Here is a 26,063-nt window from a genome sequence, read left to right as displayed (position 1 = left end):
CTCAAGATGGCGCCGAGAAGCCAAAGCTTTCCACATCCCTAGATGCACCAGGCAAGTCTACTTCCATGAACACTGCAGTGAGTTATTCTAGGACAAACAGAGCAGCCCCCTTGAGTAATACAGTGCAGATACAGATGAGGGAGATGGCTAATCTTTCAGGAGAATGTGACAATACTGATAATACTGACACCTCAGATAGCAGCCCCCAGCTTCGGCCAGAGGTTAACCCCTTCAGCACTCTCAAAACCCAGCAGACAGAAGACCCTACAATTAAGGATGTTTTCATGGTGGTTACACAGTATGGATCTGTCCTGTCCTCACTTAGTAATCAAATGGGTGAGATTAAGGAAGAACTTTCCTATATGAGACAGGGGCTGCAGAAAGTAACAGATCACACCACAGCAGCTGAGAGGAGAATTGGTGATTTGGAGGATAAACAGCCTCAAATTATCAGTGACAATCACAGACATGACCAACAGATTGACGATCTGGAGAACAGACTCAGGCGGAATAATATAAGGGTGATTGGCATCCCTGAAAAAACCGAGAGCAATAACCCTACTGAGTATTTTGAGAAATGGCTGCTCTCCTTGTTTGGGGCAGAACACCTGACCCCTCTATTTGCTGTGGAAAGGGCGCACAGAGTTCCTACTCGGCTGTTACCCGGAGCCCCGCCACGGCCAGTCTTAATGAAGCTGCTCCACTATAAGGACCGTGACAACATCCTTAAGGCAGCTCGTGATAAAGGGGGCATCTCCGTCAATGGCCAAAAGGTGTCCTTTTTCCCTGACTACTCCATTGAAGTGTCAAAACGCAGGGCACAATTTGTGGATGTGAAACGCCGGCTACGCCAGCTACAATTACCATATTCCATGCTTTACCCGGCGAAACTCAGAGTGGCAGCCCTGGGAGCGATCTCCTTTTTTGAAAATCCTAAGGAAGCACTCCGCTGGCTTGATCTAAATGAACAGCAACTTCGCCAGAACCCACAACGTTGAATGAAGACGTATAACTTAAGTCATGTGCCATCAGAAGATATCTGATTGACTGTTGGAGTCATAATTCTTACCAAGTAACCCACGGCCCAGTGGAAAATGGATATTCTGTCTATTATCCTAAAATGGCAGGCTCCCAAGAAACGTTTATTTTTCTCTCTTAGTAGGTTGCTCGTTTGCTTCATGTGCGGATGCGAGTTGGACTGGTACCCCCATCCATCTGATTTTTCTGGATGGATCGGTATTTTTCTGTTTGTATGTTTTTGTAAGTTGTATGTTTATAGATTGTGCTGCGCAGTTCTGCCACCTGTATGGATTACAGTGATCTTGTATGGAAAAAGGGGTATTATCATAGCCTTGTATTTGGGAATCTGAGTTATGTTAACGCTTGTCATACGTATCCTGTCCATCCACTATGCGTTATATCCTAATGGCTAACCAAGTAAAATAACTTTCTTGGAACGTGAGAGGGTTGGGAGACCCCTTAAAGAGGACGGCTGTCATGGAATATATACGGGGAAATTCACCAGCAGTGGTATGTCTGCAGGAAACGCATCTAGAAAAAAGTAATATAGTGGCCCTGAAGCGTTCATGGATCAGCCATAGTTTTCATTCTACCTTTTCACCAAAGAATTATTACTAGTGGCAGTCTACATTCCCCCTCCCTATAATAATATTATGAAGGAAATTGCATCACTCATAGACAAAGTACCGGGGGTCCCTGTGCTATGCATGGGAGATTTTAACAATATTGTACACCCATACTGGGATAGATTCAGATCAGACACAGCTACAGAGGCTACCCCCCATAACTAAGTTTGGTGAGCTTCTGTCATAGTTATCCTTGACTGATATATGGCGTCTTAAATATCCCAAAACACAACAATTCTCCTGCTACTCTAAATCACATAACACCCTCTCCCGCATAGATTTAGTACTGGGAACAGAACACATTCTCCCTTTAGTGGAAAGGGTGGAATATTTACCTAGAGTACTGTCGGACCACTCACCCCTGATGATGAGCCAATGTCTTTTACCCAGATTGGAAGCTACCCTTACTAGATGGTCCATGAATCCCTTTTGGTTGCAAATCATAGACATAAATTTGATTACATCAGCTGTTCAAAACTATTTTATAGAAAATAATGGCTCTGTGATACAGAACTCCCTATGGGACGCTATGAAGGCCTGTCTGAGGGGAGTCCTGATACAAGCTAGAAATAGATCCAAGACTAAAACTAACCAATTTGGGGAATTCTTGCAAGACAGCGTTAAACTCACGGAAAATAAATTTGTCCGATCAGGTACAGAGGAGGACCTAATGACCTGGAAAGAGGCGCAGGAGGCATACTCCACACACATTAGGGAGAAGGCCAAGAATAAGCGACTATTTTCCCAAACACATTTTTATGAAGAAGGGGAAAAGGCAGGGCATTTACTGGCTATGATTGCAAGGGCTCAAATAGGGACATCCTTTATAGGCGCTTTAAAAAATAAGGAAGGTGCAATGGTTAATCAGCCAGATCAAATATCAAATACTTTCAGAGAATTTTATCAGGACTTATACAGAACCAAAACAGGGTTTAGCAGAGAACAAATCCTGACTTATTTGGAGGGGATTGATCTTCCAGCTATGTCAGAAGCAGATAAAAAATACTTAAATAGTCCCCTGTAATTAGAGGAGTTACAAATGGCCACAGCTTCAGTGGCCAATAATAAATCACCAGGGTTGGACGGGTTCCCTATGGAAATATACAAGAAATTTGGGGATATATTACTACCTCAATTGCTGTGCACCTTCCAGGAGGCAGCCAGGGAAGGCATTCTGCCCCTCTCAATGAGAGAAGCAGTTATCGTAGTGATACCCAAACCGGGTAAGGATCCATTGCTTCCCTAATCCTATAAGCCTATATCCCTTGTTTAAAAACAACAATTTCACTGTGCTTGATTGGCCAACAAACTCGCCTGACCTCAACCCCATCGAGAACCTATGAGGTATTGTAATGCACACGCCCGGACTGACTGGCGTGTGCGTGATTAGTGATTCCACTGTGCCATGAACCGGAGAGTGCCTGGAGGGGCTTAACTAAGTATCTGCCCGATCCGACCAAGGTCGCACAACCGCATACGACGCCAGTGCACCAGGGAGGAACCGAGCAGAGGGACCAGGTGCCACTCCAGGTCAGACCCCGGACACGGCTGTTGACCCACACTGGGGAATACAGGAAAAAGCAGGCTAGAGTGCAGGCTGGATAGGGTCCAGTACAGACTGGGAGACGGGTTCAGAGCCGCAGATGCGGTAATCAAGCAGAGCAAAGCGAAACAGCAGGTACGGTAGACAAGGCCGAGCAGAGCAAAACCGCAGATGCGGTGTACAAGGCCGAGCAGAGCAAAACCGCAGACGTGGTGGACAAGGCCGAGCAGAGCAAAACCACGGGCGCGGTGGACAAGGCTGAGCAGAGCAAAACCGCAGACGCGGTGGACAAGGCTGAGCAGAGCAAAACCGCAGACGTGGTAGAAAAGGCTGAGCAGAGCGAAACCGCAGACGCGGTAGACACGGCTGAGCATAGTGAAACCGCAGACGCGGTAGACAAGGCTGAGCAGAGCGAAACCGCAGACTCGGTAGACACGGCTGAGCATAGCGAAACCGCAGACGCGGTGGACAAGGCTGAGCGGGCAGGAACTGCCGAAGCGGTAAGTAAGACAGGACAGAGAGAAATCACCGAAGCGGTAAACAAAGATAAAGCAAAGGGGACAGGGCTCTGTTCACACGGAACAGACTGGAAAAGAAAGGCAGAACCAGATACACACAAGGTACTTGCAAAGAAGTAGCGAAAGGACTCCAACTCACAAACGGAAGTACAATGACAATGAGTAGAAGTTAGGTGCAGGTTCAGACTCTACAGAAAAAGGGAGCATACGGACATAAAGACAAAACGGGTAAGAAGCTAGGAGACAGTTCAGACAAGAACAGTTACTGCAACCAAATGCAGGAACGAGCCTAGGTAAAGCCAAGTGCTGGTTCAGACACTGCAGAAAAAGGGAACAAACGGACATAAAGACAAAACAGGTAGGAAGCTAGGAGACAGTTCAGACAGGAACTGTACTGCAACAAATACAGGAGCGAGTCTGGGTATGCGGCCCCCAGAGGGCGAGACGAACAGGCTAGGAGCGTGTTCAGACAGGCCTGGAAATACAGCCTCCAGGAAGGCAGATAGACAGCTGGCTAGAGTACACAGACAGGACACAGTTCAGACACGGGAACTGATACCGCAAGGCTAGAAACATAGACAGGACCTGGCACAAAAGTGACAAGAAGCCAACTGACAGAACAAGGTGCTCAGGCATGGATTCCAAGGAGGAGCTGGTTTAAATACCAGGTGACAGACAGCAATAGGCTGAGGACGCATTAGGGGTGTGTCTGCAGCAGCTACAAGAAACAGGAAGTTCAGCGGGCGCCGCCCTAAGCAGCCAGAGCAGAGCAAAGCAGACAGTATGGAAAGAAGCCAAAGTGATAGTCTGGACTGGAAATCAAGTGCGCGCTCTTGCACAGTGGGGGATGGACCACTATGTAAGGACGCCGCCAGGTATGTTACAGGTATTGTCAAGAGTAAGATGAGACACCAGACCCAACAATGCAGACAAGCTGAAGGCTGCTATCAAAGCAACCTGGGCTTCCATAACACCTCAGCAGTGTCACAGGCTGATCACCTCCATGCCACGCCACATTGATGCAGTAATTGATGCAAAAGGAGCCCCGACCAAGTATTGAGTTCATTTACTGAACATAAAGTTCAGTAGGTCAACATTTCAGATTGTTCTATCATTTTTCAAGCTTTTACAAATTATTCTAATTTACTTAAATTAATGACTTTTGTGTTTTAATTGGCTGTAAGCCATAATCAACATTAACAGAAATAGACACTTGAAATAGATCTCTGTTTGTAATGACTCTATATAATGAGTTTAACTTTTTGTATTGAAGAACTGAAATAAATTAACTTTTTGATGATATTCTAATTTAGTGAGATGCACTTGTGTATACTTGTGTTAACAATTTGCATAAATCAATAGAACAAGCAAATATAAGAAACTTTGTAATATACTCTATTAAAGAAATCTGCTTCTTTCTCCACTTACGAGCCACTTTTTCCTTCCTTTCCTGCCTCCTGAATTCATCATCCACTCGTAAAAACAGCACAAATCTATCTTGTTCAAAACAAGAGATGGACTGCGGGTACCCTGAGGTGTGCGGTAACTGAGCATATTGAAGTCCTTGGAAATTGCTGGAGGAAGAGAAAGGAGAACAGTAAAAAAAAGTACAGGCAGAGAAACGCAGATCATGCTGCAGTTTCATGTATTTTATCCCAGCGCAGGATTCACGACTACACTGATCTGTATAACTGCATAATTTTCCCCATGCCTCTGCTGCTTCTGAATGTGTGCTAGCTAATGAATGGAGAGCAGGCATCCATCTTTTCTGTTTGTGCTGTGTGTAGGATACTTGATAGCAGGTAGTATACAACCACTAGCTCATCATCAATTGTAAATTAAAAAGTGAGTGTAACGCAGTGACTATGGGCGCTAACCAGGTCCCTAGAACTAGAGGCGCCCTAGTCTATCCCTGTCTTCCTGATTACTCCTGAAGGTGAAAACACCGGGTTCACTTGCCTTGCTATGCTCCTATATCAACCCTTATCTGTCCCCTCCACCACCCAGAGTAGGGGAAAGCAAAGATAATTTAAATAGGAGAGGATGAGGATGTGCACACAAACAAACTCAAAGCAACAGTCTCCTGAACAAAACTCCAAACGCCAACTCCAACCACGAACTAAACCGATAACTCCAGAACCAAGGAGCAAGAACTAACAATGGCAATACCGGAGTACCGGAGGAGAGCATGAGTGGCCAACACTGAACAGCTGAGACGCCAAGAAGGAAAGCTCCAGGAGCCTCAACTGAACAGATTAACTCTTGCACCGCAAGAAAGGAAAAACCCTGCACTGTTTAATAAGATGGTGACGTACTTCTAACCAGTGCAGGAGTTCGTGAAACCAAAAACCGCGGTCTTCTAACCTCTCTCTCTGTCATGGTATCTCCGTGGCAAGTGAGCACGCAGAGATGATGACATATGAAAATGCAGGATACAAGTCCTATAACCGCCAAAAGTAATGTTATTCCCATTGTATACACATAGGAAAGCTTATTCTGAAGTTACAGTAACATATATATTAATAGGTACTTTTTTTAAACTGTGACATACACCACCTTTTGTCGTGAGACAATCGTAGCCCATAGAAAAAAATCTGCAAAACTATATTTATGCAATATAATTTTGCAGATACAAAGTTGTTAAGAGTCTCTTGATTTTAAAAGGGATCTCCAAGAATGTAATAATGTCCCCCCTCACATAGTTCAAACAGTAGCTTGTCCTACTCTCTTGTCAGGACGGGCTGCAGTCTGAAGAAACAGTTCCTGAGACCTGTTTTTCAACTGGCAGAGGAGCTGTATAGTAAGCACAAATTCCTTCGCTGCCAGAGAAGTATGTGACAGGAGAATAAAAAAATCAATAAATAAATGAAGGACTGAGGCTGGAGAAATAATCCATTGTATTGTTTCTGCTGAAGAGATTTTTTTTTTTCTGAAGTCATAGTCCCCTCTCCAGCAGCTAACTGGTATGTGTGCTTAGATCTCTTGTATGTGTGGTTAGGTCTTCAGTCAGTTGAGAAGCAGGTCTCTGTGTCTACTCAGGCTGTGACCAGTCTTAACACAAAACTAGGGCGGGCTGCCATTTGAACTATGTGATGGAGGCCATTTTACTATATTTTTTGAGAACTCCTTTAAATAGGTGTAACTTGTGTTAGTTTGTTAGTTCTTTTATTTAGACAGAAGTACCCAGTAATATTTAGTCTGGAATATCTCTTCAAATGACTTAACTACAAAGAATCCAGAAACACCATGTACCACATCCTAAAAATCAGTATAAGGGTCAGTTTACATGGACCCACCAGTGACATATGACCATCGATCAGTAAATCAAAGTAAACAATGCGCATAAAGCAATCTATACTAAATTGCTCAGTTTGCAGAGGCAACCATAGTCTCGGCATGATTATTTTTTGTACTTCTCTGTCATCAGGTGATTATCTTGCTGTGTAAACAGGTGGCCAATTGTGAAACTATCATTTTTAACCATGCTCATTCATTGTTATCTTTCAATGTATATGCAGCTAAACTTATACAGTTATTGCACATGCAAGTCTGCTCTTAAAAAGGTTTTGCTTTCTTTTAATATTGCAGGCAGCCATTGAAAAAGTAAAGGAAAGTGATAAATTGGTGGCTACTAGTAAAATTACACAGCAGGACAAAGTAAACATGGGGAAGAGAGTGAGCACAATGTCATTTGCACTTCAAGGTAATGCGTGCGTGCGTGTGTGTGTATATGTGTGTGTGTGTATGTGTGTGTGTACACATTAGGTACGGAAAGTATTAAGACCCCTTTAAATTTTTCACGCTTTGTTTCATTGCAGCCATTTGGTAAATTCTAGAAAAACAGATATGTAGAAATTTTTGCAAATTTATTAAGAAAGAAAAACTGAAATATCACATGGTCATAAGTATTCAGACCCTTTGCTCAGACACTCATATTTAAGTCAGATGCTGTCCATTTCCTTGTGATCCTCCTTGAGATGGTTCTACTCCTTCATTGGAGTCCAGGTGTGTTTAAAGTACTTAATAGTACTTAATTTGGAAAGGCACACACCTCACAGCTCACAGTGCATGTCAGACCAAATGAGAATCATGAGCTCAAAGGAACTGCCCAAGGAGCTCAGAGACAGAATTGTGGGAAGGCACAGATCTGGCCAAGGTTACAAAAGAATTTCTGCAGTACTCAAGGTTCCTAAAAGCACAGTGGCCTCCATAATCCCTAACTAGAATACGTTTGGGACCACCAGAAGTTTTCCTAGACCTGGCCGTCCAATCAAGCTGCGCAATCCTGGGAGAAGGGCCTTGGTGAGAGAGTTAAAGAAGAACCCCAAGATCACTGTGGCTGAGCTCCAGAGATGCAGTAGGGAGATGGGAGAAAGTTCCACAAAGTCAACTCCACCAGTCGGCTCTTTATGGCACAGTGGCCCGACGGAAGCCTCTCCTCCGTGCAAGACATATGAAAGCCCGCATAGAGCTTGCTCAGAAACACATGAAGGACTCCCAGACTATGAGAAATAAGATTCTCTGGTCTGATGAGACGAAGATAGAACTGTTTGGTGATAATTCTAAGCGGTATGTGTGGAGAAAACCAGGCACTGCTCATCACCTGCCCAAAACAATCCCAACAGTGAAACATGGTGGCAGCATCATGTTATGGGGGTGTTTTTCAGCTGCAGGGACAGGACGACTGGTTGCAATTGAAGGAAACATGAGTGCAGTCACATACAGTGATATCCTGGATGAAAACCTCTTCCAGAGTGCTCTGGACCTCAGACTTGGCTGAAGGTTCACCTTCGAACAAGACAATGACCCTAAGCACACAGATAAAATAACAAAGGAGTGGCTTCAGAACAACTCTGTGACCATTCTTGACTGGCCCAGCCAGAGCCCTGATCTAAACCCAATTGAGCATCTCTGGAGAGACATGAAAATGGCTGGCCACCAACGTTCACCATCCAACCTGACGGAACTGGAGAGGATCTGCAAGGAAGAATGGCAGAGGATCCCCAAATCCAGGTGTGAAAAACTTGTTGCATCTTTCCCAAGAAGACTTATAGCTGCACTAGCTCAAAAGGGTGCTTCTACTCAATACTGAGCAAAGGGTCTGAATACTTACGACCATGTGATATTTCAGTTTTTCTTTTTTAATAAATTTGCAAAAATTTCTACATTTCTGTTTTTTTTCAGTCAAGATGGGGTGCAGAGTGTCCTTCAATGAGAAAAAAAATGAACTTTTTAGAATTTACTACAGCTAACTGTCCATATATATTTGCACAGAGACAACATTTTTCTAATTTTGGTTCTAGACATTACCACAATGAATTTTAATCGAAGCAATTCAGATGCAGTTGAAGTTCAGACTTTCAGCTTTCATTTGAGGGTATCCACATTAAAATTGGATGAAGGGTTTAGGAGTTTCAGCTCCTTAACATGTGCCACCCTGTTTTTAAAGGGACCAAAAGTAATTGGACAGATGAACATTTTATTTACAATTATTTAATTTCTAGTACTTGGTTGAAAACCCTTTGTTGGCAATGACTGCCTGAAGTCTTGAACTCATGGACATCACCAGACGCTGTGTTTCCTCCTTTTTGATGCTCTGCCAGGCCTTCACTGCAGTGGTTTTCAGTTGCTGTTTGTTTGTGGGCCTTTCTGTCTGAAGTTTAGTCTTTAACAAGTGAAATGCATGCTCAATTGGGTTGAGATCAGGTGACTGACTTGGCCAATCAAGAATATTCCACTTATTTGCTTTAATAAACTTCTGGGTTGCTTTGGCTTTGTTTTGGGTCATTGTCCATCTGTAGTATGAAAAGATCACCAATCAGTTTGGCTGTATCTGAGCACACAGTATGACTCTGAATACATCAGAATTAATTCGGCTACTTCTGTCCTGTATCACATCATCAATAAACACTAGTGACCCAGTGCCATTGGCAGCCATGCATGCCCAAGCCATCACACTGCCTCCGCCGTGTTTTACAGATGATGTGGTATGCTTTGGATCATGAGCTGTACCACGCCTTCGCCATACTTTTCTCTTTCCATCATTCTGGTAGAGGTTGATCTTGGTTTCATCTGTCTAAAGAATGTTCTTCCAGAACTGTGCTGGCTTTTTTAGATGTTTTTGTAGCAAACTCCAGTCGAGCCTTTTTATTCTAGATGCTTATGAGTGGCTTGCACCGTGCAGTGAACCCTCTGTATTTACTTTCATGCAGTCTTCTCTTTATGGTAGATTTGGATATTGATACGCCTACCTCCTGGAGAGTGTTGTTCACTTGGTTGGCTCTTGTGTAGGGGTTTCTCTTCACCATGGAGATTATTCTGCGATCATCCACAACTGTTGTCTTCCGTGGGCGCCCAGGTCTTTTTGCATTGATGAGTTCACCAGTGCGTTCTTTCTTTCTCAGGATGTACCAAACTGTAGATTTTGCCACTCCTAATATTGTAGCAATTTCTCAGATGGGTTTTTTCTGTTTTTGTAGCTTAAGAATGGCTTGTTTCACCTGCATGGAGAGCGCCTTTGACCGCATGTTTACTTCACAGCAAAACCTTCCAAATGCAAGCACCACACCTCAAATCAACTCCAGGCCTTTTATCTGCTTAATTGAGAATGACATAACGAAGGGATTGCCCACACCTGTCCATGAAATAGCCTTGGAGTCAATTGTCCAATTACTTTTGGTCCCTTTAAAAACAGGGTGTCACATGTTAAGGAGCTGTAACTCCTAAACCCTTCATCCAATTTTAATGTGGATACCTTCAAATGAAAGCTGAAAGTCTGAACTTCAACTGCATCTGAATTGTTTTGTTTAAAATTCATTGTGATAATGTCTAGAACCAAAATTAGAAAAATGTTGTCTCCGTCCAAATATATATGGACCTAACTGTAAATGGCTGCAATGAAACAGTCAAAAATTTAAAGGGGTCTGAATACTTTCCGTACCCACTGTATATAATATATTGTGACAAAGTCACTGTCAGAGTGTCGGAGCAGAGATATGTTTCACTGAGGCTGTTAGTTTCGGTCATGTGAAACTGGAACTCTTCTCCTGCATGGTATGTGCTGAGAGGGTTAATCAGCCATATTTCAATGGGCCAGTTTTATGTGAATGGCCATAGTACGGGCAGGAGGCCATTCACCATATCTCCACCCCAGGGTGTGGTCTGGGGTTTAAATACTCGGCCTGCTGAGGCATTCAGTGTTCAGTAGGTCTGGAGAGAGGAACTCCAGAGCTGTTTGTGTGGTGCTAGCCTGAACCATGTGGCGTTGCTGAACTCTGAGCAGACGGATCCCTGCTACCACAAAGACTGTGCTTTTGTGTTACCGTTTTGCTTTGCTTTCCTGTTTAGCCCGAAGGGCCTTGTTTTCTTTTATTGGCTCAGTATTGGTTTATGTTGCATGTTAATAATCCAACCAGAAGTTTTAAAGAGACAGCGTACCTGTGTCCACCTCCGTGTGCAGCTGAGTGAGTGATCTACCACAATAATATATATATATTAATATATTGTAGGGTTTTGTACTCACTCAGCCGCATTAGAGGTAGGCACAGGATACTGTTTCTTTAAAATGTCCAAGGCAGGTTTATTCGTGCTTCATAAACCGCACTTTCAAAGTAAACAAAATACAGCCTTGTCCGGCACAAAGTAACAAAACAGGAAAATGAACACTCCATATACTACTGCAGGTTCGCCCGATCACAGTCAGTGTCTTTTAGCACATACACGCTGGAGGTCTCCACACCTCCAGCCACAGACACTGAATGAGACACTCTGTCTCCATTTTGTACACATGCCCTGGGGTGGGGATATGTCAGCAGCCAAGCCCTCCCGTCTCTTATGACTGCTCGTAAAAACCGGCCCTGTGTCACGCCAGGTGTGTGAAAGACTTAGTGCAACACAATTTTCCTCTTTCCAGAGGAATAGGGACTAAGTTTAAAATACAATTTTCAGGCCTCCTTAAATACAAAATGCGTGTCCCTACCTCCAGAAGACCTGTCCGGGAGGGCAACCTTGGTTTCAGACTCTGCAGGCCTACCTGCAGAGAACCCCATATTGGCAACCTGTAGCCGCTGATGCTGCTGCTATACCTCGCCGTGGAGGTCATTCACCTCCAGAGACAGCCTTTGCAGCCTCTGCAACTGAACCCATACCAAAGGAGAAAGGGGAAAAAAAAGGTTCACGCCCAAAAGCACACAGAGAAAAAAAAAAGTCAGGGTTTTTTTGTTTTTGTTTTTTTCCCCCCTCTTTCAAAACGTGCTCGGATGGCAATAATGTCACACCAGGTGTGTGAACGACTTAGTGCAACACAAAGGAAAGAGGGAAAGGAAGCCCAGACTCTAAGGAAAGGAAAGACCTCCTAGTCTGGTCTAGTGTCACCCTGTCTCAACTACCGTCCCTATATTGGCTCTTCACCAATCGCCGCATGGGTGCCTCGCCCAGACTTTCCCTTTCGTATGGCTAAGGCTAGGGATGGGAGGAGATGAGCACTAGTCGATCTCCACTAAACTCCATAGACAACAAAGGTAGACAAACAGGGGGGATTTTTAGCTTTAGATGACTCCAGACAAATGTGCACACGGCCTCAAGCTCCAGAGAGGACGAAGTACTGCTCTTGCTAAAGCTTCACAATTAGTAATGAATATCCCTCCCTCTCAGACACACCAGGTATTTCTATACCCAGGCCAGGGAGCTATTTAGCCAGAGGGAGGTAGCCGCTGGGTCTTAGAGACAGCCTCTAAGAAGATGTCTGTAATGCCAAACGTAGAGATCTCCTGCAACCAACTGCAGGGCAACTGTGTGTCACCTCTGATATACCGTGACACCCGGATATGCCCTATTAACCCTCTCAGCACTAAACGTGCTGGAGCATGCTTTCCCGGTTTTACATCTCCGAAGCTACCATCCTCAGCGATACATATTTCCACTCAAGGACATGTCCAGCGGCCATCAAACTAATATGCTTATATATATATGTGTGTGTGTGTGTGTGTGTGCATAAGTTACTTTCTACTTCCTGTGTTTTGTTTTGCCTACAGCGGAAATGAATCATTTTCACTCCAATCGAATTTATGATTATAACAGCGTCATTCGTCTGTACTTGGAACAGCAGATAGAGTTTTACGAAACGGTAAGATTTGCACTTTATTGTCCTTGTAAATTATCATCTGCTAATGTACTGTCAGTTGCATGGCCAAGGAGAGTGCCAGTCTTAAAGGGTACATTTCAGAGTATTTTGGTGGTACTTGATTATTCTGTGTACTCGTGTTAACAATGTGTCCTCCATGTTCGGTTTACAGTGGTGGCTTGCCTAACGCGCTGTCAGTCATCAATGAGGGAGGCAGGGGCGTGCAAAACCTGCAAATTTAACTATGCCCTGCAGCGCTCCGACACATCAAGGGTGTACAAAGCACCTTCATTTTTAAATTTAAGTACACTTAATTTTCTGCAAAATGGAGCAATGCAATTCAAAAACTCTAGGTGCAATTTTATAGGGGCAATATACACTAGAAGTCTAGGGCCCTGATTCATGAAGATTGGTGATTTTCTTGCCGATCTTGATGAAGGGGCATGGTGGAGTGAGGCGCTCCTGATTCATGAAGAGGTGTACATCTGTTCATGAATCGGGAGCATCTGATGAGTGGCTTGCGCCTATGTGCACCATGTTAGAAAACCCACCAAGCCCTGTCACATCGATGCAACACCCAGCTCCGTACATTTTGGCGTAGCTGGGAGAAACTAGTGTGAAAATGCCAAAAGTTTCAGAATATTTGCACTGCCAGAGTTGGGCCAAAATAAAGCCATTTTTTATTTTCACCCATGACAGCACACCTGAGAGAGGGATCCGCCCACCAACTACAGGAAAACTTTTGAAATAAAAGGGTGGCACCTCTCCCCCGCTTCAGTTGGTTTCCTGTCCTTGGCACTCCCTCCTCTCCCTGAACATCTACCATGCAGCATGCTAGCTGCTCTGCTGATGTCACGGGCGCAAGGCATGCTGGGGATGGGCGTGCCCGAGTGACGTCAGAGGGGGCGTGCCGGAAGATGATGGTGGCACCCTGGGCAAAAACGCTGGTCGGTATTCACAAGGATAACAGCGCGTCCTGGTTTGGGGCTTGTGGAGAGGGAGGAGGCAATCAACTGGGCCGTAGGAGGCGGAACCGGGGACTAGCGCGGTGGACTTCCCTTAAATAGGGTAACAGTCCATATAATCAAGCGCTTAAGCTCAAGCTCACCTCTGTCATGGAGGATTAGCAGCAGAAATCACCTACAGCTCACCACCAGCTTGGTCATGCTAAAGGGGGCATCAATTCAAGTGTCAGGGGCGGCAGCTGTCCCAGCCAGATGAGTGAAAGGTCACAGGACTCCTTGGTGTCCAGAGGTGATGTCATAAGGATCCCAGAACAGCCTCTGAATCTGGTACCCTCAAAGTGTCAGAGGGTGGTGAGTGATCTTCAAGAATGTCACCATTTTTTAATAGGTCCCTTGTCCTGTGTTTATATCACTAGAAGCCTAAAAAAGCAGTTAGTGCTAAGAAGAGGAATAGAGCGTGTGCCCTATGTAAAACCCCTCTAGCAGTGGACTGGCTTCAGAATCTCTGTTCAGACTGTATCCACAAAACAATCAGTGAAGACACCCCAAATTTTACAGCAAGCCTTAGGTCCACTATCAGGGCTGAGGTGGATGGCTCCCTAAAAACACTATTAATAAAAGGGAAGAAAAGACCTAGGGAAGTCTCCACTGATTTATTTATTTTACTCACCTATATAGCGCCATTAATTTCACAGCGCTTTACAGACATGAGCACTGTCCCCATTGGGGCTCACAATCTAGATTCCCTATCAGTATGTCTTTGGAGTGTGGGAGGAAACCAGAGAACCCGGAGGAAACCCACGCAAACACGGGGAGAACAAACAAACTCCTTGCAGATGTTGTACTTGGTGGGATTTGAAACCAAGACCCCAGCGTTGCAGGGCTGCAGTGCTTACCACTGAGCCACCGTGCTGCCCATAGATTCTAACGATTCTCCACGATCAGAGGGAGAATACCGTAGTGAGTCCTCCTCCTCCTCGGACAGTGACATGGGGGTGCAGATCATGCATTCTGGCAGACGAAACTGATAGGCTAGTGAAAGTCATAAGATCGACAATGGGCCTAAAAGATGAAAAAGAATCTAGATTCCTTGAAGATGTGATGTTCGGCGGGTTGGAGGAGAAGAAACTGCGAACCTTTCCGGTTAATGATAAAATCCAAGCGCTCATTAATAAAGAGTGGAAAAAAAATCATCCTCAAAAAGGAGATATCCTTTCGTTCTCCTTTAAAGAAAAGCCCTCAGAAATATCGTAGGATAAGGTCCCTAGGATTGATGGGGCAGTATCTAAATCATCCAAGAGATCATCTCTACCCTTTGAGGATTCTGGGATGCTTAGAGATCCTTTAGATAAGAAAGCTGATGGATATCTATATAGCACACTTGGGAGGCAGCAGCAGGGTGTCTGAAGCTGGCGATTGCTGGAACCTGTACCGCCCGAGTTATCTAATGCTGCAAGATGGGCCTTGTGGCTCAAGGGCTGTTTGGGAGATTTGCAGTCAAAATAGACTATGCACTACACCATGTAATGGGCAATTTTTATCTTAGAAAAAGCATGTGACAAAAGGAAGGCTTTCCCGGGTTCACAAAGTGACACGAGGAAGACTTCCTTTCAGAGGAAAAAATTTTAATAGGGGTTGTCCTCCTGAGGAAGAAGAAAGTGGGAGTTTAAAGGTAGAAAGGAGGACCGATTGATGTTCGGCGGTCCCTCTTCAACTTCCAAAAAGTCCTCAAAATGACGCTGGGCTACCAGTAGGGGGAAGGTTTTTTCCTCCTCATTCAGGCTTGGGAGAATATCTTTCCCCAGTTCCTGGGTTCCGGATATAGTAAGGGAAGGTCTGGAAATATAATTTTATAAGCCGCTGCGTCAAACTTTCATAGTAACACCCCACAGGAAGTCACCAGAAGAACAGTTAGCACTAGAGAGAGTTCTTCGGCCTGATAAAAAAGCAGGTTCTGTGCGAGATCCCGGAGGGAGAAAAGGGAAGGGGATTTAATTCCCCCTTTTTTCTGATAAAAAAAAAAACTGGATGGTTATTTCAGAACCATAATCAATCTCAAAAACCTCAACCGGTGGGTAAAAAAAATCTCACCTTCAAGATGGAATCGGTGAAGACTGCCATAAAACTGCTATATCACAACTGTTTCATGTCAGTCATCGATTTAAAGGATGCTTATTACCACATCCCAATTCATCCAGACCATCAAAGGTACCTGAGAGTAGCCCTGTACGTTCAAGGGAAAATCGAACATGATCAGTTTGGAGCCCTTTCATTCGGGTTGTCAGTGGCTTCGAGGCTTTTCACCATTATTATATTATATTAATATCGGAGATGACTGCATATCTTCGCACTTGGAACACCATTATCGTCCTTTAACTGGATGACTTCCTCATAGTGGGAAGATCGAAAGCACACTGCGCATCACAGTTAAGAGATGTGAGAGTCGTATTAGAAGATCTTGGCTGGATGGTGAACACTCAAGTCAAGACTAACACCAGTGAGGATACAGTCTTTCCTAGGCCTGGTCATAAATTCCAAACTTCAAACTTGTTTTCTACCCGTAGACAAAATAGTAAAGCTTGCCTCAACAGCGAGAAGTCTTCCAAAAATGGAAGGCAATGTCCATGTTATTATCCCTGCAATCATGCATCCCAGCTGTGAGATGGGCGCAGCTCCACATTAGACAGCTTCAGTGGGAGATTCTGTCTGCGCAAAGATTGCTAAAAAGATATTCAGAAGGGAAGGTGAAACTTTGTTTAGATGTCAGAAACTCCCTCTCATGGTGGGCAGCCAGAGCAAACTTAACGTCAGGGTTCCAATGGGTAAGGCTGGTAAAAGACATACTTAAAACCGATGCAAGCAACTCAGGTTGGGGGGCACATACGATTCAGGGGGCCTGGTCAGCTCTGAGAGAGAGAGAGAGAGATCAGGTGTCAAACCTGAAAGGGCTGTGGAAGACCTCTGAAATGCTTTCATCTCTTCCTTCTTGTTCGCCTCCTCCAAGTCATGTGAGTCATGTCAGAGACTACCAAGGGAAGACAGAGGTGTATATCAATCACCAGGGGGAAACAAGGTCACACTTCCTAATGATGGCAGCAAACAAACAATTCCAGCTGGCAGAACAATACCTTTTCTCACTTACTGCGCTGCATATAAAGTGGGTAAAAAATACCAAGGCAGACTTCCTGAGCCGCAACAGGGATAATGGTCTTTGAACACTCGGGCCTTTCAGCAGATAGCTCTCGCATGGGGGTTGCCAGAAATGGACCTATTTTCTGACAAACAGAAAAGTAAACAAATTCTGTTCACTAAACCTCAGAGAATATCCATATTCAATAGATGCCCTTCAGATCCCCTGGAACTTCAGGATTGTTTACGCCTTCCCTCCGATAGCGATGATTCCAACAGTCGTGAAAAAAATCAGGGAGGATCAGGTGAGGATGATTGATTGCTCTGTTCTGCCCAAAAAGACCATGATTTTCCCTTTTAAGGACAATGTCAGTGTCAGATCCATGGATCCTGACGGATATCCCAGACCTTCTTGCTCAAGGCGACACTCAAGTGAAGGGCTTCCATCTAGCAGCGTGGAATTTGAAAGGGCAATACTGAGTCGAAAAGGTTTCTGACAAGGGTTAGTCTCCACCTTGTTAAAAAGTAGGAACCAGATAACAACAAGGATTTACAGTAGGACGTGGAAAAAATTTCTAGAATTTTCAGGGCAGCCTCTAGGGGAAAAAGCTCCAATGGGTCTCATTCTAGAATTCCTACAGTCAGGGTTTGAACTAGGATTAACGAGTAGTACCCTCAAGGTTCAGATATCAGCCTTTAGGCACGTTGTACAACTGTAATCTCACGGCCAATAAGTGGGCGTCACGATTCATAAAATTCTGTGGTAGGTCCAGATCAGTCACAATCCCAAAAGTTCCCCCACGGGATCTAAATCTGGTACTAGAAACATTAACCAATGACCCATTTGAACCTCTCCAGGAGTTGTCGGCTAAGTTCCTTACCCTTAATCCATTACATCAGCCTGCAGGGTGAGCGATATACAGGTCCTGTCCAAATGCCCTCCTTATACTCAGATATTTGAGGATAGGGTTATACTGAGGACTGATCCGGCCTACCTTCCTAAGGTAGCCTTAAAGTTCCATCGGAGCCAAGAAATCATCCTGTCCTCCTTTTGTAATAACCCTAGGAATCCAGGGGAGGAAAGATTACATAGGTTAGATGTTAAAAGAACTCTGTTAGAGGATATGTTTATGACCAGTCAGTGGAGGAAAGCCCAGTCCCCATTTGTGGCTTTCAGGGTAGCAGAAAGGGATACTGGGTGTCTAAAAGTACCATTGCTAGGTGGATGAGGGAGGTCATTAGTCTGTCCTACTCTGCTAGTGGTGCTCCGGTTCCTGAGGGCATGAAGGCTCACTCCACCAGAGCTGTGCCGACCTCCTAAGCAGAGAAGGTGGAGTTATCGATCAAATCTGTAAGGCTGCTACCTGGTCCTCACCATCTACTTTCTTTAGGCATTATAGACTGGATCTATCCTCCTCTGCTGACTTGACCTTTAGTAGAAGGGTGTGGCAAGTGGTAGTCCCTCCCTTAGGTGGTTCAATTCTCCAAAAATCTCTCATGGGTGCTGTCATGGGTGAAGGGAAAATACCAAGGTTTTTTACCAGTAGCCAGTTTTTCCAGAACCCATGACAGCACCCGAATCCGCCCACCTTTCTCACCATATGGGTGTGCACTATAGATTGTGTGATTGATGTCGGTTATGTATATAATTTTTTTATGGAGGTCCTCTCATGCTCTGTAACCCAACTGAAGCCGGGGAGAGGCGCCGCCCTTTTATTTCAGAAGGTTTCCTGTACTTGGTGGGCGGATCCCTCTCTCAGGAGTGCTGTCATGGGTTCTGGAAAAAACGGCTATCGGTAAGTAACCTTGGTGTTTCCAATCAATTTACACCAGAATTCTGGCAAAATGGCTTTGATGAATCTGGGCCTATGTGCTTAATTTGCATACTATTAAGGGATAGATATAACATCATGTGAGAATAACATATTGTATTGTGTGGCTTTTGTTTAACACAGTTAAACATACATGTATTTATTTGTTTTCAGATTGCTGAGAAGCTAAAACAAGCACTTGCCCGCTTTCCTGTCATGTAAATATTCCAGTACTCATATTTGAAGGATATTTGCAAGTGCCTCTCTGTGTATAATTGTGAACATTGCAAAATAGCCCTTTGACGCTGCCCGCAAAAGGAATTGTGTACATGAGATGGTCAAGTTGAAGCCAGTTATTATTTTTGAGAAAGAGCTTTTTCCTAGTGCACTTAAATATAACAGTTTATGAAATGCATGTCCATGTTAAGTTAATATCTGAACATTGTACAGAGCATCACAGCCTTCTGCTTCTCAGCCTGATCTCCGTAAAAGGACAGAGAATCGTTATGAGGAATTGACACCAGAAAGAGCCTCAGTCCACTTTTGTGCCTTTTTGCCGATGAGTACCACAGCTGCCTATTTGATTGGACCTTAATTTTTTTCTGAAATTGAAATGTGTTATATTCGCTAAGGAGCAACTGAAAATTTTCTAAATGCACAGGAAATAATGATTTCTACTTGTGCTGCATTTATTGTGCAATCTACATGTAATACACGCCATTGTCTTTGCTCAGCCTTGTTGCAACTAATTTTTAATCAAACTTAGTTGTGCAGCTCAGGTTAAAAAAAAAATTGAAGAAATAAAAAAAAGTTTCTTTTTTTATTAATAAAGAAGGGAAACTTCTATTTCACCTATGAGTGGCAAATTCATTTATTTCTACTTTAATTAAATACATGCTTACACCTCCGTATAATCAAATAACGGCCATGGCTTTTTGCACCTCTCTTTCTTCATGTGTTCAATACCTTTTCCCTGTATCATTTCTCATTATTACACATAACTTAATTTATGGACATCTATGGTTTGATTTCTTTGCCTTTGTGGATTGGATAGGTTGTTACTGACGTCTGGTGAGAATTTCTTGTCAATAGCATCTTTAGAAATATTTACTTAGAACATTAGTGACATGTTCAATACTTAATTTACCCATTGAGTGTATATAGTGTACTAGCTATTGAACCCGTTCTACGCCCTGGTGGCGAGCATTTTTATTGGTATATGGTCTCCCATGTTGGTATGTGCTGCCCCCCTCCTGGTATTTGTGCTGCCCCCACCATCCTATCCCGGTATGCGTGGCACCCCTCATCCCTATTCTGGTATGCGTGGCACCCCTCATCCCCAATCCTGGTATGCGTGGCACCCCTCATCCCCAATCCCGGTATGTGTGGCACCCCTCATCCCCAATCCCGGTATGCGTGGCACCCCTCATCCCCAATCCCGGTATGGGTGGCACCCCTCATCCCCAATCCCGGTATGCGTGGCACCCCCTCATCCCCAATCCCGGTATGCGTGGCACCCCCTCATCCCCAATCCCGGTATGCTTGGCACCCCTCATCCCCAATCCCGGTATGCGTGGCACTCCTCATCCCTAATCCCTGTATGCGTGGCACCCCTCATCCCTATTCTGGTATGCGTGGCACCCCTCATCCCCAATCCCGGTATGTGTGGCACCCCTCATCCCTATTCTGGTATGCGTGGCACCCCTCACCCCTATTCTGGTATGCGTGGCACCCCTCATCCCCAATCCCGGTATGTGTGGCACCCCTCATCCCCAATCCCGGTATGCGTGGCAGCCCTCATCCCCAATCCCGGTATGTGTGGCACCCCTCATCCCTATTCTGGTATGCGTGGCACCCCTCATCCCTATTCTGGTATGCGTGGCACCCCTCATCCCCAATCCCGGTATGCTTGGCTCCCCTCATCCCCAATCCCGGTATGCGTGGCTCCCCTCATCCCCAATCCTGGTATGCGTGGCACCCCTCTTCCCTATTCTGGTATGCGTGGCACCCCTCATCCCCAATCCCGGTATGCGTGGCAGCCCTCATCCCCAATCCCGGTATGTGTGGCACCCCTCATCCCTATTCTGGTATGCGTGGCACCCCTCATCCCCAATCCCGGTATGTGTGGCACCCCTCATCCCTATTCTGGTATGCGTGGCACCCCTCATCCCCAATCCCGGTATGCGTGGCACCCCTCATCCCCAATCCCGGTATGCGTGGCACCCCTCATCCCCAATCCCGGTATGCGTGGCACCCCTCATCCCCAATCCCGGTATACGTGGCACCCCTCATCCCCAATCCCGGTATGCGTGGCACCCCTCATCCCCAATCCCGGTATGCGTGGCACCCCTCATCCCCAATCCCGGTATGCGTGGCACCCCTCATCCCTATTCTGGTATGCGTGGCACCTTTCATCCCCAATCCTGGTATGCGTGGCACCCCTCATCCCCGATCCTGGTATGCGTGGCACCCCTCATCCCCGATCCTGGTATGCGTGGCACCCCTCATCCCCGATCCCGGTATGCGTGCCACCCCTCATCCCCAATCCCGGTATGCGTGCCACCCCTCATCCCCAATCCCGGTATGCGTGCCACCCCTCATCCCCAATCCCGGTATGCGTGCCACCCCTCATCCCTATTCTGGTATGCGTGGCACCCCTCATCCCTATTCTGGTATGCGTGGCACCCCTCATCCCTATTCTGGTATGCGTGGCACCCCTCATCCCTATTCTGGTATGCGTGGCACCCCTCATCCCTATTCTGGTATGCGTGGCACCTTTCATCCACAATCTTGGTATGCATAGCTCCCCTCATCCCCAATCCTGGTATGCGTGTCACCCCTCATCCCCAATCCCGGTATGCGTGGCACCCCTCATCCCTATTCTGGTATGCGTGGCACCCCTCATCCCTATTCTGGTATGCGTGGCACCCCTCATCCCTATTCTGGTATGCGTGGCACCCCTCATCCCTATTCTGGTATGCATGGCTCCCCTCATCCCTATTCTGGTATGCATGGCTCCCCTAATCCCGGTATGCGTGGCACCCCTCATCCCCAATCCCGGTATGCGTGGCACCCCTCATCCCTATTCTGGTATGCATGGCACCTTTCATCCCCAATCCTGGTATGCGTGGCACCCCTCATCCCCAATCCTGGTATGCGTGGCACCCCTCATCCCCGATCCCGGTATGCGTGGCACCCCTCATCCCCGATCCCGGTATGCGTGCCACCCCTCATCCCCAATCCCGGTATGCGTGCCACCCCTCATCCCCAATCCCGGTATGCGTGGCACCCCTCATCCCTATTCTGGTATGCGTGGCACCCCTCATCCCTATTCTGGTATGCGTAGCACCCCTCATCCCTATTCTGGTATGCGTGGCACCCCTCATCCCTATTCTGGTATGCGTGGCACCTTTCATCCACAATCCTGGTATGCATAGCTCCCCTCATCCCCAATCCTGGTATGCGTGTCACCCCTCATCCCCAATCCCGGTATGCGTGGCACCCCTCATCCCTATTCTGGTATGCGTGGCACCCCTCATCCCTATTCTGGTATGCGTGGCACCCCTCATCCCTATTCTGGTATGCATGGCTCCCCTCATCCCTATTCTGGTATGCATGGCTCCCCTAATCCCGGTATGCGTGGCACCCCTCACCCCCCCACTATACACACATCCCCAAAAAAATAATCAGTTATACTCGCCTTTCTTCTCTGTACTCCAGCGCTGCAGCGTCCTGTTGTGCCGGAGGCCGGGGGAGGAGAGCGGCGACAGAGCACCGCGCTGTCCGGCGCCAGAGCACCGCTCTGTCCGGTGCCATTTTGCTGAAGACACTGTAAATGTGTCTTCAGTAAAATGGCGCCGGATAGCGCTATGCGCACGCGCCGATCTGACGTCTCACTCCGCCCCCGGTCTCCGCTGAAGAGAGGCGCCGCGGCAACGCTCTTCCCGGTCTGATAAGTATGGCGCCGGAGATCGCAGTGTGCGTTCAGTGCCTACGCATCCCGCGATCTCCGACGCTGTACACCTCCTCTTACCTGTAACGGCTGGATGTGGTCTCTGTCTGGAGCCAGACTGCGCGTCACGCATGCGCAGTCTATCGAGGCTTCGGACAGAGACACGCTTAGCCGGTTATATTATAGATGTTGTAGATAAAGACATCTGAATCAGTCAAAAATATTAGACTTTTCTACTGAGGAAAATTATCCTATATCCCATGTCTGTGAGTTGCAAAATTATGTGAACCTTTGCTTTCATTATCTGATGTGACCTCCTTGTTCCACAGTAACTGCATCTAAATGTTTTCGTTCAATAGTTCTGCACTTAGGCTTGGAGGATATTTAACCTATTGCTTCCTACAAAACAGCTTAAACTCTGTTATGTTGGTGGATTTTCTCCTATTAATTGCTCGTGTCAGGTCTTTCCACAAAATTTCTGCAGGATTAAGATTAGGACTTGGCTATTTAACCCCTTTGTAGCCCAAGGCGTATTAATACGTATCTGCGCCATGGGACTTAAGAGCCAGATACATATTAGTACGCCTTGGCAATTTCACCCGCGGATGTCCGCTGATTGTCACAGCTGACACCCGGTGCTATGTGCAGGGAGCGGTCCCGCACTGCTCCCTGCACATTAACCCCCGAAATGCTGCAATCAAAATCGATCGCAGTATTCCGGTGGCAAGGGGAGGTAAGCGTAATACTTTCCTCCTCTGCGGCGTTTGAGTCTGGTCCGGATGTTGTCATGGTGACCCGATGTCATCATGACAACATCCGGGTCACCAGGAGGCAGGAAGTTACTTTGGTCATGCGCAGTGCATGACCAAAGTAACCCCCCTGTGCAGCGCTGACAGGCTGCATAGCATAGGGAGCTGCTGCTCTCTATGCTATAAAGCGGATCAGGCTGCAAAAAGTGAAAGTCCCATAGTGGGACAATGTGTAAAAGATCAAAAAATGCCAGAAAGTGAAAAAGAAAATAAAAAGAATTGTAAAAATATTTAAAAAAAAAATGAAAAAAATAATCCAAAAATAAAATAAAAATATATTGTACCCATAAATAAATAATCTTATGAAAAACAAACAAACAATAAAAGTACACATATTTGGCATCGGCACGTCTGGAGTGACCTGACCTATAAAACTGTTCCACTAGTTAACCCCTTTAATGAACACGGTAAGAAAAAAAAAAAAAAAAAAACAACACAATGCTTTATCATACCGCCAAACAAAAAATAGAATAAAACGCGATTATAAAGATGAATGTAAATAAAAATGGTATCGCTGAAAACATCATCTTGTCCCGCAAAAAACAAGCCGCCATACAGCTCCAACGGCCGAAAAATATAAAAGTTATAGCTTTCAGAATAAAGCGATGCAAAACCAATTCTTTTTTCTATAAAATAGTTTTTATTGTGTAAAAGCGCCAAAACATAAAAAAAACAATATAAATGTGGTATCGCTGTAAACGTACTGACCCGAAGAATAAAGCTGCCTTATCAATTTTACCACACGCAGAACAGCATAAAAAAAAACAATTCCTGAATTGTTGGTTTTTGTGTATTCTGCCTCCCAAAAATCGGAATAGAAAGCGATCAAAAAATGTCATGTGCCCGAAAATAGTACCAATAAAAACGTCAACTTGTCCTGCAAAAAAACAAGCCGTCACATGACTCTGTCGACCAAAATATGGAAAAATTATAGCTCTCAAAGTATGGCGATGCAAAAACTAGTCTTTGCAAAAAAAAGCATCTTTTAGTGTGTGACAGCTGTCAGTCATAAAAACCCGATATGAATCTAGTATCGCTGTAATTGCACCGACCTACGGCTGTGCTAGGGTTTAGGCCTGTGCTAGGGTTAGGGCTGTGCTAGGGTTGGGGTTAGGGTTGCACCGAGTATAGCGGGTGCTCGAGTGACATGCTCGAGTCTCCGTCCTATATTTTTTGCAGCTGTTATACAGCCAAAAAAACCTTGCGGGGATTGCCTGCCGTGCACGAGCTATCCCTGCATGTTTTTTTTGGGCGTCGAATAACCGTAAAACATGCGGGTGGGGACTCGAGCATGTCACTTGAGCACCTGTGATACTTGGTGCATACCTGAGTACCCGATGCAAATTTAAGTAGCGAGCACTTGCACTCAAGACTAATGACAACTTATTCAATATGATGATCTAATATTATCAAATTCTGTGTCGTACCTCTGGGTTCAAAATGATCACTATAACCCCTTAATAAAATCTTTGAGGGGTGTAGTTTCCAAAATGGAGTCACTTGTGGGTGGATTTACACTGTTTAGGCACATCAGGGGCTCCCCAAATGCAACATGGCGTCAGCTAATTATTCAAGCAAATTTTACATTCAAAAAGTCAAATGGCGCTCCTTCCCTTCCGAGCCCTGCAGTGCGCCCAAACAGTGGTTTTCCCCCACGTATGGGATATCGGCTTACTCAGGAGAAATTGCACAACAAATTGCACGGTGCCATTTCTCCTGTTACCCTTATGAAAATGCAAAATTGGAAGCTGAAAAACATTTTTGTTGGAAAAATGTGAAAATTTTATTTTTACAGCTCCATGTTATAAACTTCTATGAAGGACCTGGGGGTTCAGGATGCTCACCACACATCTAGATAAGTTCCCTGAGGGGTCTAGTTTCCAAAATGGGGTCACTTGTGAGGGGTTTCCACTGTTTAGGCACATCAGGGGACCCCCAAACGCAACATGGCGTCCACTAATTATTTAAGAAATTTTTACATTCAAAAAGTCAAATTGCGCTCCTTCCCTTCCGAACCCTGCGTGTGCACCACATATGGGGTATCAGCGTGCTCAGGAGAAATTGCACAAGAAATTTTGGGGTTCATTTTTTAATGATACCCTTGCGAAAATAAAAAAATTGGTGTCTAAAGAATCAGTGGGATCCGTTGAAGCGTTGCAGATTAATTACCTCATAAAGTGACAGTGGTCGGAATTGTAAAAATTGGCCTGGTCATTAATGTGCAAACCACCCTCGGGGGTAAAAGGGTTAAAAATTTATTTTCCTTTAGCGACTTTTTGTAGTCCCTCTTTGAGTCATTTCTTTGCTATATGATCTACGTTTCCTTGAGATTCAGCTCAAGGACAGATGTCCTGACAATTCTACTTTAGAATTTGCTTATAAAATTCAGAATTCATTGTTCTATCAATAATTGCAAGCTGTCCTAGCCCAGATACAACAAAACAGGCCCAAACAATGATACTACCACTACAGTGTTTCACAGATGGTACAACGTTTTTATGCTGTAATGCCGTTTTTTCTCTCTTCAAACATACAGTTTCTCAGCTAATCCTAAAAGCTCTAGTGTAAG

At 45.3% G+C, this 26,063-nt stretch overlaps 1 protein-coding gene across 1 annotated transcript in view; it reads left to right on the top strand.

Annotated features, from left to right (window-relative positions):
* SNX9 (sorting nexin 9) overlaps positions 1–19,584 on the top strand; it is a 270,467-nt gene extending 250,883 nt beyond the window's left edge. Inside the window, exons 16-18 of the mRNA XM_073671526.1 lie at positions 7,296–7,410; positions 12,740–12,831; positions 18,908–19,584. Of these exons, the coding sequence (XP_073527627.1) occupies positions 7,296–7,410; positions 12,740–12,831; positions 18,908–18,955 (255 nt within the window). The 3' untranslated portion in view covers positions 18,956–19,584. The remainder of the gene's footprint in view (positions 1–7,295; positions 7,411–12,739; positions 12,832–18,907) is intronic.
* Positions 19,585–26,063: the final 6,479 nt, after the last annotated feature.

Source organism: Phyllobates terribilis, unplaced genomic scaffold (genome assembly GCF_046119375.1).
Source record: "Phyllobates terribilis strain yellow unplaced genomic scaffold, ASM4611937v1 Scaffold_3__8_contigs__length_932513732, whole genome shotgun sequence".
Lineage (NCBI taxonomy): Eukaryota > Metazoa > Chordata > Amphibia > Anura > Dendrobatidae > Phyllobates > Phyllobates terribilis.
Note: the sequence above shows the minus strand (reverse complement) of the source record. Positions and strands in the feature narration are given on the sequence as shown.